The following is a 16,816-nucleotide window of genomic DNA, read 5'->3' as shown; positions in this document are numbered from 1 at the left end:
TAATTATTATGAAATCCGGATTCTGAGTCGATAGCTATTTAAGATTTTTCAATGGTAAATTATTGTTAACCAATTTCTCAATATATTAAATTAGGTACTAGATGGGTTTTAGGTACAAACACACTCTCATGAAAACAATACAAGAAAATCCTACACGCGAGATTCGAACCCACGAACCACGGCTTCATAACAGATCAGTTTGATCAGTCACTCGACCAGCATGAAAATAAAAATATAATCAAAATTAAATTACGATAAAATATTTAGTGTGTGTGTAGTGTGAAGGCCACTGTAGTTAGGCCGTGTCACGAAATTGTAAAATTCGATGGTAGTGGTAGTTATCGCCCATACCATACAGCAAATGCAATATGATAAACTGTATGCAGAAAATGAAACTTGTTGCATATTGAAATAAATTGTAATAGTTTGAAAGATCTCTGAAATTGAAAATCTGTATTAATTGAAACAAGTTGCCGCATTGCATTAAGATAATCTTATCTATAACTAGCACTAACATCGTAATTCCCAATCAGTATCATGGCCTGTTACAATAGTATAGTATATACCTACGTGTGACCCCTTGTACTTGTATAATATGGTAATTTAAAAAAAATAATGTTAAAGGTATATTCATTTAAATATAAATAGTAAATAAAAACAACAATATCGAGAATAAAGCTGACATTTATTATTTTGTTTCCCAAGGTGGGATTTTTCAATACATTTTTTATAATATAAAAAAACATTTTTACAAAATACATGGATATTTTAGCTAGCACATTTTAAGTACACTTTTAAATGGGAATAGAATGCACACCAACCATAATCATGAAGATTTTTGTTTAATAATAATTAGTCACATCATATTTTTTTTATTTAGTATAATTATACGCGTACTTTTGTCTAAACTACGAGCGAATTTGGAAAATAAATAAATATGGTTGGCGACTCCCTACCCGATACACACGTACAAAGCATTGACATAATCCAATATTTTGTTTGGAGCTCTAGCAGTGGCGAAGACTCAATACTAAAAGGTTAATTATTAGACTGAATAAATAATTTAATGACTTACAAGAACTTGTAATCAATCTGTGCCATAAACCATAGAGATTTATTTATTTCCTCGTATTTAAATTACGCACATCGCAAGTCAACGAATATTATATTATTTCAATGGAACAATGTTTTCTATCACATTTTAAAGTAAACAAAAATTTACCATGTTCAGTTCTAAGCGGAGAATACGGACCTCCATAGAGCGGAAGTTATATTAATAGGTTCTTACGAAATAGTTGTTAGCAATTCGCTCAACCCATCGGTTCCTTGCACTGCATCAAAAACTACATATTATATTTTTGTCCAGCTGCGGATTCATATTTTTACAAAGATAGCAACTCTACCAACTAGATGTGGATTACAACTTGGTCACTTTAAAACAGGGCTTCGAACCGGAAATGAACCGAAAACCGTTATTTTTGTCGGAACGAAAACCGGAACCGAACCGGAAAAAAAATTCGGTTTGGTACATGTTCAAACATCCAAGTTAACATGATATTACTACCCACTTCAGTTATCGTAGTATTTGAACAAAATTATAGCTTCGGCCGTGCTGTGCAGCATAAAGCAGTAGGTACCATAAAATGCTCTAAAAATAAAATATTTAAAAATTAATCACTAGGAGCTCACCAGAAAACCGGAAAACCTTATTTTTTTCGGAATGAAAACCGGTACCGAACTGATATACAAAAAAATAACGGTTCGAAGCCCTGCTTTAAAATGATCAAATACTTTGACAAGTTTAAGTATGCACTGTTATTTTCGGTTACAATTCGTTTACATCCCATCAACGTGCAGTCTTCGCCATTGATCTCCAGTAACTATTTACTACACGACATACTTTGACACAGCGACATTATATTAAATTTAGAAAACCTAATGAGTTATTTATATAATTAATATGTATTAGGAACCTGAAATAATAACCTTTAAATTATTCAGTAATATCAAGATTTGGTTCAGCATAATATACAGTTAATATCAAAAGAGGCGGTTTAAAAAAATTGGGCGGATTCATATAATTTAAATTATATTTTTGTATCACTTACATATTTCATATATTATATATTATAAGTATGACAGTGGGGGTTTTAAATGAGGCCTAACCTAAGATGTTGAGAGGTTATGTTTCCCCTCGCAAAAATGTTGCTTGGTTGTTTAACATTGCTAGTTAATAATGATGTGTTTTGACAGCCTCGTTTAAAACCACCACTAAATCGGTAGAACCTCGATTATCTTCAATAATTGAGTAAGAAGATAGCCTGGAATCTGGATAATGGTGAAAAAGCCAAAAGACTTTAAGAGAATATAAACAATTCGTTTGAAAATGTGTGTTCATAATGAAATCCAGATAATTAGGGTTCCACTGTAAGGCACGACATAGCGCAGCAGGCGTTTTTATGGGAGGATATTTTATTATTATATTTATTATAAAAAAACTTTTCTGGAATATTTTTCGTTTTACTGTCTTACATAATATACTATATTATACTTAATTAAATTTCGATGATATCGGTCAGAGTATGCTAGCAGATTGTTACGTATATTGTAATAAAATGACACTTTACATTATAGTAACTTTTATCATTTAAACGAATAAAAAAGATTTATGATTAATCTGTTTTTTTTCAATGTAGTAAGTATATAAAAGTCGAAGATACACTTCACGTGGTTGGGAGTGTTGTGACATGTGTTCCGAATGCCACCAACGTGCGACATTCAAGTGTTGGCACAACCTATATATTTTGTAACACTACACACAGGCCTAGCGCATCTATTCTATACACAAGAGTGCTATCGGCCGCTATCTAGAGTAGTTATGTATCGAAGTATTAGAACTTATTGTAACAATTACAACAAGTTAGTTATAATTGTTACGATAAGTGCTATGTTTTAACAGCACCTCTCTTGTGTGTGCTGAGTTTTAGAGCGAGATAGACAGTTTTAGACTGTTTAAACGGCTAACTTAATCTAACAATTATAATACTTCGATACAAACATATGAAAAACTATCTTCGAGAGCTGCCGATAGCAGTCTGTGTATAGAATAGATGCGCTGAAGCCCAATGACAGTAGTGTATTTAGTAATATAAGTGAAACATGCCCAAACACCGAGGCGTGACAGGGTGAAGCGAGTGTTATAAAAATCTACATACACAGATATTTAATATTATCAAAAATATATCCTAATTTAGTATGAAAAAACATACATCGTACATGAAAGGGTTTGCAATTTCTTTGTCGCGAAATCTGGGGATTAAACATGTTGGAATTTCGGGATTTCGAGATTAGTCTCTTAATATTATTATTTTTGAGAAAAAAAATGTGATTATTTTTATACACACAACATATTAAAATCTTAGGAAAATATCATCGCATAACTTCTATGGGATTATGGGTCGAATTTAAAAAATGTTGAATGACGCACCTACTTATTACTTTATATCAGGGGGGGGGGGGGCACACTTTTTGGATGGAGGGCCAAATTCAAGAATTCAAAATGAGCAGCGGGCCCCGCAAGTAAAATACCATTTTTAGATATACACTATTTATTATCACGAAAAATAAACACTACAAAAAAATAATGAGAAGAATGAAACTGTTGTACATTTTTGAACATCTTTTTAAATCCAGGTGTTAATTTTGCAGTTGATATTCTCAAAACTGCTTGTAAATGGGCATCGGAGATATTTGATCGTAAAGAATTTTTATTGAGGTTCATGATCGAAAATGTTTGTTCACATAATATATAGGTTGCATAATCTTTAAGTTGGTCGAATTTGTCTGAATTAAGGGCATTGTAAAATTTAGAGATTTCTTCACGACGATGCGATTCTCTTAAACCAGTGTCACACTGCAGATCAATAATCTCCAGTTGTAGCTCTGTCGGCACAATATCAATATCTATTGAAATCGATGTTCAACGTAGAAAATAGTGGTTACATGGTGTAAGACGAGACGAAGACGTACTGAGATAATACATTTACACAACAACAAATACTTCAAATTTTAATCTATTGTCAATATTTTTAAAAAATTACAAAAAAGCTATTCGTAATCAGAAGTACAATTAATGATGGCGGGCCGCAAAAAAATACCCGGCGGGCCACATGCAGCTCGCGGGCCGCAGTTTGCCTCCCCCTGCTTTATATGAAATTTCTTGAATGTTTTGAATTCATAATACACACGTCTGTATAAATATGACTAATCTCTGATAATCCCTTAAATCGAATCCCGTAATATCGGGATTGCAAGCCCTAGTAAATATCAATGATACAACATTAAAGAAGCACAGTATTACATAGAAAGCACTATTACTAAATAGGAAATATAAAACAAAGCAATTTAAACACCAATAGCAATCATAACTCTGTAGGTAGCAAGGAGTTGTTACTATAACAAAGCAATTTAAACACCAATAGCAATCATAACTCTGTAACCTCTCAAAAAATGTGTTTGATTGTCATTAATTAATTTAACACCTGTTTTTAACTAATTTTTTGTAACATCACATCGGACTTGAGACGCACTGGCCTCTGAGTAAAGATATAATATGTAGGTATATTTTTTAACACGATGGAAAAAATACAATAACATCAAGTAACAAATAGGTACACTCTTACTTAGGTGAGTGATGTAAATTATCAACATGCTATACAAATTAATACACTTTTACACATTATACGTTCAATCTGGTTTGCGATCCAGATTAAAATTACTTCACATTTTTACGCTACATTTAAAACAAATTCGTTGAAAAATGATCGATTTCAATGTTGTGAATGAGTTTATAATTTGATGATTTTGTGCCGTTACATTGTCTACAACCCTCATATCGCATTCATCATAAATCAACACAATATTTATTATCAGACCCCTAGGGCGTGATTTCACTAAATGGATCGCGCGATGGCATCAGTTGATATCAGGATCCAAGAATATCGTCAGTGTTTTGTAAAAAGGGCGAATAAACCATTTTGGCGAAATCGAGATTTTAATGAAAATACAATATGTACCTCACTAACTTTGTTGTGTAAAAACGGCGAATTTGTATCTCCACAGGAAAGTATTTAAAAACGATAATCGTAAGGCGTAAAACCCACTTAACGCAGCAAGTGGGGCTCTCGCGCAAAATTTCACAAGTGGCGCGTAAATCATCGAAAATACAACGTAATCAAATACGCCAGCGCACACTGGATTTGACGACGCATTGTGCCCGCCTGCCCCATGAGTCATCGTTTTTTGGCTTCTCAGCGATACGAATTAACGAAAATACAACGTAGTCCATTCATTGAACACGGCTAGCAAAATCACGCTTCTGGCAGCGTCGTCGATAGACGGGCGAGAAGCCATTATTTAATAACAGTGAACTCTTTGTTTAGCTATTGCGTGTCCGATATTTCGCTGGTATAATAATGTCATTGTGAATATTAATTACAAGCCCCGAGAAATTTAATAATATTTTTATTGCTTTGTTATGAGAGACGCTGATAATAATAATTATTTTGTGCTCCTTGAGCCCCTTATTACATAGGTGAAGGGTAATGCGCGGGTGGGAGGGGGCCTACTTCGTAGTGAGCGCACCGAGCGCCGCGTTGGTGGGCTTTATGCCTAAGGGCGAATATCCATTTAGTATTACGAATAAAAAGCGAATGTGACATATTAGGCCTTTTAAAATATTATATAATAATGCCTATTATAATGAGAGTATTCTTTCTAAGTTTTATTATAAACTTGTTAGATATTTATAATCATCCACAGGTAATAAACAAATAAATGTCAAGTTTAAAATCTTCCTGTAAAATAGCATTTTGGTTAATTCGCCCTTTTTACAAAACACACGACGATATTTTATAACACGTATTTTAATAATAGGCTAATTATATTATATCCTATAATTAGGACATTTCGTGAGGGTGTTTTTACGAGGATCGGTGGTTAGTAATTCAACTAGACACTTCAATGTTGTTGGAAACACAGTAGAAAATTGTATACTACTTTACGATTTTGATTTCGTTGTAAGAGCTAAAAAAGGTTAAAAAATATATTCATATGTACATCTTATACATACACATTATAATAAGTAATTATATGAGAGTAAAAAAATCTATCGTGTATAAGATACACTGTAAAATATATTATAATTATAAGGATTTTAATTCCCCCTGTTTAAATATATACTACGTATATATTCGGGTAACTTTGGCTCACTGGTTCAATTTTGCTTCTGCATATTATTATAACATTTGCAATAAGGTACAAAAGTAAAAACAAATAATTGCTCTACATATTAAGTGATATTATAATTTTGGCCTAGTTAGGGTTATGCATCGCAGATGCCAGAGATTATAACAGCTGTTGAATAATACATAAATTATGTTTACTTATAGTGTTATTTATGCCAGGGAACACAACATTAATGTGAACTGACTTGCCCTACTGAGCATGGTATAACAGGATCCAGTGGCGAAGGGTGGAGGTAGGCTGCTAAGATCCGTCATAAATAGTGCACACTAAAGTTTATCAGTCATACGTCTTTATTTTCATTGAAATAAGACTACGACTTACAGACGGTGTTGGTTAGTTTTTAAAATTCAATTAAACCCTGCGATAACCAAGCCGTAATAGACAATAGTCAAAAAATATTCGTCTATCTATAAAATATCTAAAATTATGCAATTAAATCATACGTAACTTTAAATATTTTATAGATAGAATAATAATTTTTATCTATTAGTTTGGTTTAAACAGGGCTTAATTAATTTAAAAAAATGAACCAATAATATGTGTAATATGTATGTGTTCCTAATCCAACGAAAACAAATAAGTATTAATGAAAAAGTGTGCACAATTTTGTCGTATCGCCCAAAATATTGTACACTATCATGATTTGTAATTAACTATTTCTTTTATTCAACGAATAATTCACAAGATTTAAGAATGTACCATTCTGATTATTGATGATTTGGTTTAGGCAGCGTTTAAATAATTTTTAAAAACTAACCAATACCGTCTGCAAATTATTGTAGTCTTAGTTCAATAAAAACAAATAGGTACGTATGACTAACAAAGTTGAGTGTGCACTATTTATGTCGAATCTTAACAGCCTACATCCACCCTTCGCTACTGTAGGATACAGATTTTAAGTGTGGAAAATTTTGATAATATGAGATAAACTTAAACACGTGTTACCCCCGTTTCAGACGGGACACCGGTGTCGCGCTTGTATATAATAAGGAGGCCTTTGTATTCGAATAAAAGGGCTTTTGTATTATGTTTATGAACGCCCCAGAGCTAATGAGTCAACGCGTGTCCGGTACACTTTTCCGTCGGACGCTACATTCTCAAGCCGCCGATACACTTGTTTTTATTACCGCTGCCCAGTTTTATGTTCTAATTTATAACGCGACATTATGCGATGACTCTTAGCTCTGGGGCGTTCATAAACATAATACAAAGGCCCCTTTATTCGAATACAAAGGCCTCCTATATTATATCGAGCGCGACACCGGTGTACCATCTGAAACGGGCTTTAAAGAACATGTTGGTTTCAATAGTTACGTCTGTCTCATAATATGTATTAAACTTTATCATGTAAACGTAACGTGAATTCAATATTTGAGGGCAGTCGGCACGTTTTGAGTCTCTTGGTTTTATGTCTTAAAATAACAAAGCTAACCCTGTTTCAAAACTGTTATGTTACTACACCCGGCGGGATAAGCCAGTTCACATTAGTGTTATATTTTGTGTAGAAAAATACTTAGTATAAATGTTGGGTCGGTGGGTCAAATATATTCGAAAATATGGCAACTATTTAATATTAATTAAATCACATTATTCTTTCTAGAAAGTACACAAGAAATTAATTCATCACATACTAGAACTAGATAACTTTAGTTATGCTGTTTTTGTAAATATAGTAAAATTAGCAGATGGCATAAAAAATAACTCTATCGGAATCATTAATATGACGTGACCAATTTGAAACATCATTGGTTCAGGTTCAGATAATTTCAATAAATTTTAATCATAACCCTCATTCCCTAAATAGGTACCTACTACAATTGACTGACACTTTTGAAAAGTTTGAGATACCTACTAGTTGTTGCTTACTTCTGGATATTGAGAATTGTCCGATGAAGTGACAGAAAATTAGGTAAGTTAATTCAGTGACATCGGGTCTTGTCGACCAGCGTTGCCAATTTGACATTTTCTTGCATCTTTGCAACGTTAAATCTAGCGTTTTTCGAGACTGCAAACGACAATTTTTCATAAAATAAGGCCCGTTTCAGACGGGACACCGGTGTCGCGCCCGATATACAACTATACTAATTAAATTATATGCTAAAATTTCACTATAAGGCCATGAATTCTCATATTATTTCAATGTTATTATATTGTTTTATTTCGTACGCTACTGGAATACATACCGACATATGTGCATTAAGTAGGTATTTGATAAGTAGTCAGAAATTTGATGCGCATAAAAATAAATAAACTAAATACCTATCTAACGTATTTTCATCACATTTTAATCTGTTGGAGGCATCAAAAATGCTAGTAAAAACGCCACGAGCTAGATGCTTATCGAAAAATGCTAGATTTGGCAAGATAACCGCTAAATTGGCAACGCTGGTTATATTGGCAGATTGGATATACCTATTATGTGGTGCAAATATGGCACATTTAGTGGGTAGGTATGTCCTTCGAACAATATAATCGTGTTTTTTCCCAACACGAATAAGAAATATTAAAGCATTTATTATAAGAGCACTTATAACAATGATACATATTATAATAATATAAAGTATGACTTCTTAATATCAAAAATAGCTTCATAGTTTAGATAAAAATATTTATACTAACATAATATGTAAAAACAATATTTCATTCAAAATGACACAACACAAGTACATTAGTAAATACAGAATTCCTTTTTTAAAAATGGGCGACTTATAATATAATGAAAATGTGGTTATAGTGAAATAGACAATTATTATATAATTATTTAGGCGGTGTCACAATGATTTTTCTAATGGATGTGAGGATTTTGGAATTACATTTGATTGCATTGCAAAATGACGGTAGGTTAAATTGAAATCTTCCGATATATGGAAAGTACTAAATTCAGAAAAATACTAACATTTAAAGGACGAGTTACACATATTAAAAACTGCACGGAGATTTTTTTTATTCCTCCATATATCTATAAAAATACGAAATTATTAAAATTATTTGGTTTAACAATATTTTGCCTTTTAAAATGAATATTTTTAACTTTGAAGAACTAAAAAAAACAACAAAAATTCTTATAAGATTCTTATTAGAAGTCGATGGCCATGAAAATTAATATGAAAAGTAGCCCCCAACCTCGAAAAGGTTGGGTACCCTTGATTTACTATTTAATATTATTTTATTTTATGTCTGCTGCAAAATAACACAATTGATATTTTTTTATTCAGTCTACCAATCAAAAAGATAAAGAATACACTATAGAAGTTGGTTGGTACAGTCGTAAAACGTGTTTAGATTATGGAAAAACAACATTAATGGCATAGCCAAACAGACTTTGAAGTTCGTGTTATTATTTCGGATGCCATTGAGCATTTTTTTTATTCCGTTGAAAAATATTGCATAATAGATAACTAGAAAAAAAATCATCATGACTGCAGTATATTTGAGGTATAGATATAAATACTACTATTGTTGTATCATTCATAATAGTTTCTGTAGGCGTGTAGACTATAGCTATACTATAGGCCAGGGGTCGGTAAAATGTAGCTCACGAGCCATATTGAAACAAGACAATGATTTGAACACTTGAAATAAGTTCGGAGCTTTCGGTTTCATTATGATCCACCGCTCGAAATGGACTGGAAACTGGGGTGCGCGATAATTTTCCGAAATTAATTTTGACATACTTACCTGATTATTTAATTTTTACGATCATTTGAAAAATATTATATTTTACTTATTGTTTTCAGTTCTACTATGTATGTCAGCAACCATTTTCAAGGTTAAAGCATATTAAGAGAAACAGAATAACATACGAGAACTTGTTTACAATTAAACAAAAACTTCAAGCCGCATCCCTGTAATTTATAACAGCGATGGAAGCATTATTTGTAATTGCAAACGATTTTTTGCATACAAACTAAACTATAGTCGTGAGTTACCTCGAGTGGGCGTGCATTTAATCTAATTTTCATTCGAGTGTTTAATTTTGTGTTTAGATAATAATAATATATGACAGTCGCAAGCATTTACACATCACATTCATATTATGACATTTCAAGGATTGTGTTTCAGATTGATTTCTGGTTTATTAAAATTGAATCGTTTGTAGACACTGAATAAATTATTCGATTTTTAAAAAATCTGACAGAAGTTTTAAATTTTTACATCGTATTTTTAAAAGATAACATTAAAATTGGACTGTTATTATAAATCTATCTAGGTATGTATTATTGTTTAGAAAGTGTTTAAGGTTGTTTTGTTGTAGATCTTTTAATTAACATGGGTACTTATTGTCTTATTTATTCGTTGTTTTATATTAAAAAAGCCTAATTTACACAAAATGTATTAACGTAGGTACCTAGATCAGACCCCGTAAAAAACTCGATATTGTAAAATTAAAAATATCGCCGCGATAGTCCAAAAATTGCTTTTCGACTGACCTTTTGGCCATACCTACTACCTATTAGATGCAAAAAAAAACATATTTTTTAAATATTAATTTATCCATGGTAGGTAGGTATGTATTTTTATTGTGCATGTTGTCAGTTCATTTTAAATCAACCGTACTTGTAAAAATATATTGATGGCTTTCGATAATATGAAGCGCCTAGTTTCAAAAGCCCCTAAAACGATTTTAGGTAATTCTAAGAAAAATGAGAAAAACGATTTTAGGTAGTTTTGAGAAAATGAGAAAAAATCATATCTATTAAATCTGTGAACTTTATGTATTTATTTTTTAATTTGTTACATTCGAAATAGTATTTTGGCTTTCCATTTTAGCGGTATTTGAAAAGCACACCCAACCATTTTAGCGGGTTTTGAAATTTACCCTAATTTTTGATTATACGTATTGACGAATTTTGGCGTTTCTTAAAATTCAATCTTAGGCCAACATATAGGTCACAAAAATATCCATCTAACTACATATCTAACTCAAAAATTTTCAAAAAACGTTTTAGGGGCTTTTGAAACTAGGCGCTTCATATTCTAAATCGTTATGCGACTAATATAATATGTTTCGAAAGTTTGTCAACCCCTGTACTATACCTACAGAAAACATGATTAATGTGACAATACCAATGCACGCTGTTGCGTTGTATCCAAACGGTACAGGGATGGAAATATTGTTGATGTATTAAAAAAATGGAATTAAATTTTTCACCTTATGTGGGTAAATCACATTTTTTACCTTCATACGAACCATATGGGCTGTTTGCTACACTTTGTTGTTGGCAATTCACTTAATAAAGTGTTTAGGCTCAAATATATTATTTTCACACATGCGCTCGATAGAAAAAGAAAATTATTGTGAATTTCACACAGTTAGTGGGATTCGAATTACGATCACTATAATCACTAGCGCAATGCATTAGGTAACACTGAAATAACTTTGCCATACATATTCTAATGATATTAACATAACTATAATAAGTAGTAACACATATTATATTTTTTTTTGTAAACGTCATTTGCATACTATTTTATAATAGCATAGGAGTTTTACCTATTTTATTTTGTATCATTGTCTATGGTGAAGATTGTTATTTGTTGTCAATGGGTTATTGATTGAATGATCGTTTTTTGGCGGGAAGATTGAATGGTATCAGTTAGGTGAGCATGTTTCTTTGAATTGTACCGCACTTATTATAAAAAAAGTGGTAGTAGTAGGTAGATGAGTCCACTCTTTCAAGTTTTTCACATTTTTGTAAGTGTTCACAGAACAGGCAAACAACCTTTAATCATGATTCAATTATTATTCTCCATCTACTGTTAATAAGCCGCATTTCGTGGCTTAAGAACCTCCGTGATTGGTACGAGTGCAGCTCCACCGAACTGTTCCGGGTTGCAGACGACAAAGATAAGATCGCCTTAATGGTGGCCGACCTCCGCTAGGGGATGGCACAACAAGAAGATCTACTGTAAGTACGACTTTTTGCAAATATGAACAAAAACAGAAAAAAATGGTTTCATTACCAACTGTCCGTAACAAAGTTCGTCTGCCCACTTTTTAAATCATTTTTTTTTCAATATTAAAAATGCTTGATATGTTTGAAAACTGAAAAAAAGCTAATTTGAATCATTGTTATGAAGGAATTCGGTCGTTGTCTTATTTCAAAGATTAAGGTTTTTAATAGGAAAACAATACAAATAAGACAGCTGCCAGAATTGAAAAGAAACTCGAAATGGATTGAGAAGAGGCGCTTGTACTGGTGGCAGTCTTTTTGTCTTCACGTCTTTTATTGTTGAGTTCAAGTATTTCCTCACTCGTGGGACCATGGAGGTAGCTCTTGTTACCGATGTTACTCTTCAAAATTCTGAGATTTACTTTCTTAGTATCGAAAGAGCTATTCGCGAATTTTTGACGCCTGTTGATAACTACGTAAATATTTCCATTATCATCAATGGAAAAGCGATCTGGCCACTGGATGAATTTTGGATCTTCGGCGAGGATATGTTGCTGTGTCGCGAAAGGCAATAGACTATTCCATTGAACAATTGAACAGTTTGCAATGAGACCGTAGTATAAGAAACCTTCTTCGTCCATTATCATCCCAGCCGTCTGAGAAGGTTTAAATCCGAGAGTTTTGACAATGGATTTAGTTTTCTCGGCGTCTGGATTTGCCTGCAGAACCGAAGCCTGTATGTAATGCATTCTAAAACTGGAAAGCGGTGAATAGTAGACATTTCGATCTACACCACCAGTTGAGTTCATGTACCTAGGTCCTAAAGCGATTCCGTCGATGTTGACCTCCAGATTGACACGTGTGCCATTAACGGAGAAATGTTGAGCACCTTCTTCAGCTTGCATGGTCGACGGGTCTTTAACTTTCCACGCGTGGTTTTCTTTTTTGCTGTAGACAATGATTCCAGGATCTGATCCGCTATCAGTAATATAAGCAAATCCTTCACCAGAATCATCCAACACGATGTCACTCAGATAACTATTTTCATTAGCAACTGATTTATGAAAGGTGTATCGACTCAGTGGCTTTTTCTCGTCAACAAGATCGACAAGGGTAAGTGACGGTGGGCATGTCTGCGTTTGGTTATCAGGATGCACTGTCGAAGTCCTTCCGGTATCAATCACCCACATGGTTCCGACGAGGTCAATTTCAAAGCTCTGCACGGATTGAAATGACTCACAGTTTCCGACTTTGTTCATAGACAAACTTGGATATGGAGTAACATGAGGGCTTGTGTCATTTCCGAGAGGTGTAAGAGGAATATACCCCAGCGTGGCAGGTACGGCGTTTTTCAAACGAGGCATCGCTAAAAATAGTCTATTTCCATGCTGCTTAATTCCTGTAATAATAACGTGGTCCTCAATATAGTTTCCTGTGGCCACGGCCTTCTCGAGTACTTCTGAACTAGGCCACGTGAAGTTAATGTAATTCCATTCGTAGATAACTTCGAACTGGTCTCGTTTGTGCGACACCAGAGATTGCTGAGCTGTCACAATGCCGGCAAGCGTAAACAATAACACGTATGACGTAAACGCCATTATTTTGACGGTTGAAAGCACAAAACTGGGGATCGATTCGCGAACCGCGAGATTTTAGTTTTACCACGATGTCTATGTATGGTTGACGCCAAACTGGGCTGCCCGGCGGGTACTCCACGTTTTTATGCGTTGCCGAAATGTTTACACCTCTGCCTCACTTTTCCGCCCCGCGCGAAACACCGACGCCGGCCGGTCGAATAGGAAATATCAACGAATTTTAGCGCGAATCCTCCAATAACTTACAGCTTTTTGTATTAGGGTGAGCGCATACACAAACTGGCGAGCGCCTCTCAATCTGTTCGAAAGCCTACTAGCATTTATACTTATTCAGTGTTGCCATATTTTCAAAGTGGAATTATAGTACAGAGTAGAGGTGGGAAAACTGGTCGATTTCGAAGACTAAGTACACTTAATACCAGTATAAAATAATACTTAGTATCAAAACTTGTTCCAAAATACTTACTATTATTTGGAATACTATATAGAGCGGTTGGCGTGCGTATACGACGTAAGTCTCATACTTAACTGGAACTAAAACTTAACTCCATATTAGTATTTGAAATATCGGCTTCAATAGAATCGCTAAAAATACACAAAGCTGGGGTTTTCGAAATGACCCATTTATTATAAAGTTTTAAACACATTTTAAATTTATGAGTTGTTTTTATGCTATGTTATAATATTCTTGTTAACATAAAATGAATAACAATAAACTGCGTCACCTCAGTCACTCACCACATTTCCGAGGGAATAATATGCTGCTACAGAAAATTAATGACCTACTTGTTCATACATAAGATGATGTCATTCGCATGCATAGACTAATAAATTAAAATGTAATTGTATTCAAGTGATACGTCGCTCGCGCGCATTTAATGTCAATAGTATTGAAAGTCTACCAACTAGCCAGTGACTCGCGATGATATCATCACAAGTTTTTTGGAACAAGTTTATTGGGGAACACGTACTGAGTATGGGTAGTTTCATCCGATACTTGAGTACACAAACTGGTGACAGTATTTCCAACTCACCTCTAGTGCAGAGCCTCCAAAATTATAGTTTTTCTGCAAAAAATATAGTACGCATTGAATGACCAATACTTTTCAGCATTTTCGTACATTTATCGTACGTAGTACACAGACGAAAATTATAGTACGGTTGGCAACACAGCCTATTGCAGAAAGCATGCAGCATTACAGTGTTCCCATATTTTTGTCACCAAATTATAGTACCTAGGTCAGTGGTGGCGAATTTATGGCACGCGAATATTTTATTTTGAAGAGAATAAAAAAAACTTATAATAATAATAAATGACAAATCGCATTGTATAAAAAATAGCAGGCAAATAGTCTTCACGAATAAGCATTACGTTGAATGTAAATATACAATGGCATAGGTCATTCAGGTGAGATGACGCACAGGCTTAAGTTTGTTATATGACCGCTCAAAACATGTTTAAAATTTAAAAAAAATCACTGTTATTCATTTTTGTCAACAAGAATATTAACCTGACAGAAAAACAACTCATAAATTTAAAATGTGTTTAAAATTTTATAATAAATGGGACTATTCGACAAGCGGAACTCAGCGTATTTTTAGCGATTTTATTAAAGCCACAGATATAAGCCATAAGATACACAGTCTGAGTTCCCTGAGCCGATACGTATTTCAAATACTAATATGGAGTTGGTTTTAGTTTCAGTTGAGTATGAAACTTTTACGCACGCCAAACGCTCTATATAGTATTCCAAATACTAGTAAGTATTTTGGAACAAGTTTCTATACTAATTTTTTTATACTGGTAGTCAGTATACTAGTCCTAAAATCGACCAGTTTTCCCATCTCTAGTACTATTTACTTACGTATACCCTTTTTATATCGTACATAGTACGCGGACCAAAATTATAGTGCAAAAATACCATAATTATTATAGTACGGTCTACTTACTTTGATATTCAGAAAAGGGCTCCCGTGAAGCGAAAAATTTGGTAAACCAGTGCAGGGGTGGCAAGCGGTTTATACTTAGGTGCCAAAAAGTAAAAGTCAATATTTGTGATAATGGTGTAGGGATTTTTTTAATATAATGTTTTAGACCGGGGGTGGTCAACTTTTTTATACCTACCGCCCACTTTTGTATCTCTGTTAGTAGTAAAATTTTCTAACCGCCCACCGGTTCCACAGTAATGGTCATTTATAAAGTAAGGTGTTTCGCTAAGTTTGGCAGAATAAATCTTTATAAAACAACTTACTGTAGTTAAATCTATCTTTTTATTTATACTTTGCATACATAGAAGCATGAAGTCTGGTGAAATTACATTTAATTAATTTAACTATTAATGAGATCCCTGAGGCTGATGCTGCGAATCTAAATACTGTATATCTAATTGTCACGGGGAATTTTAAGAACACGTAATGAAAATGTTTTTAAAACCCCTACCGCCCACAATGAAAGCTGGAACGCCCACTAGTGGGCGGTAGGGACAGGTTGACTACCCCTGTTTTAGACTTTCACAGTTGTTTTTTTATCGTAATAGATTTTTGAGTTTTCACCGCGTTTACTTCTTATTAAAACAAAATCAACCCACTTAATCATTAGGAATGTACAAAATTCATACGCCAGGCTTATCAGCCTTTTATTGAAAATACTACCGATACTACATCCAGGATACTGAGGAAAACGAGATCGAAACGGTATTCTCAACATCAACGAAGGTCCGGAATATTTTAAGACCAGTAAAGGACTCGTAGCCTTTGGACTAGGCAGGTGTGTACCAGATAAGCTGTCGCGGATGCCCGAAGAAGTATATAGTCCGTCCAAACTTCACGAACGGTAAAAACGCGTGTGAGTGAACACGAGAGGGCATACAACACTACACGATGTCAGCAATCGCCGAGCACTCGATGGACACAGACCCAAATTTAACTTTGAAATCAAGATACTGGGTCGGAATTACAGATATTTCTCGCGATTATCAAAGGACCGAGACGGATGGAGACTCTTGGTGGCTTAAAAGATTA

General features: G+C 33.8%; 1 protein-coding gene across 1 annotated transcript; it reads right to left on the bottom strand.

The window, feature by feature from the left end:
• Positions 1–666: 666 nt before the first annotated feature.
• Positions 667–14,104, bottom strand: LOC147070249 (protein yellow-like). Its single transcript, XM_085949755.1, has one exon. It carries the CDS (start codon positions 13,796–13,798, stop codon positions 12,425–12,427), a length of 1,374 nt encoding a protein of 457 aa, XP_085805881.1. The 5' UTR covers positions 13,799–14,104; the 3' UTR covers positions 667–12,424.
• Between the last annotated feature and the right edge of the window lie 2,712 nt (positions 14,105–16,816).

This window comes from Rhyacophila brunnea, unplaced genomic scaffold (genome assembly GCF_057557595.1).
Source record: "Rhyacophila brunnea isolate RB1 unplaced genomic scaffold, BYU_Rbru_1.0 scaffold_22, whole genome shotgun sequence".
In the NCBI taxonomy this organism is placed as follows: Eukaryota; Metazoa; Arthropoda; class Insecta; order Trichoptera; family Rhyacophilidae; genus Rhyacophila; species Rhyacophila brunnea.
Note: the sequence above shows the minus strand (reverse complement) of the source record. Positions and strands in the feature narration are given on the sequence as shown.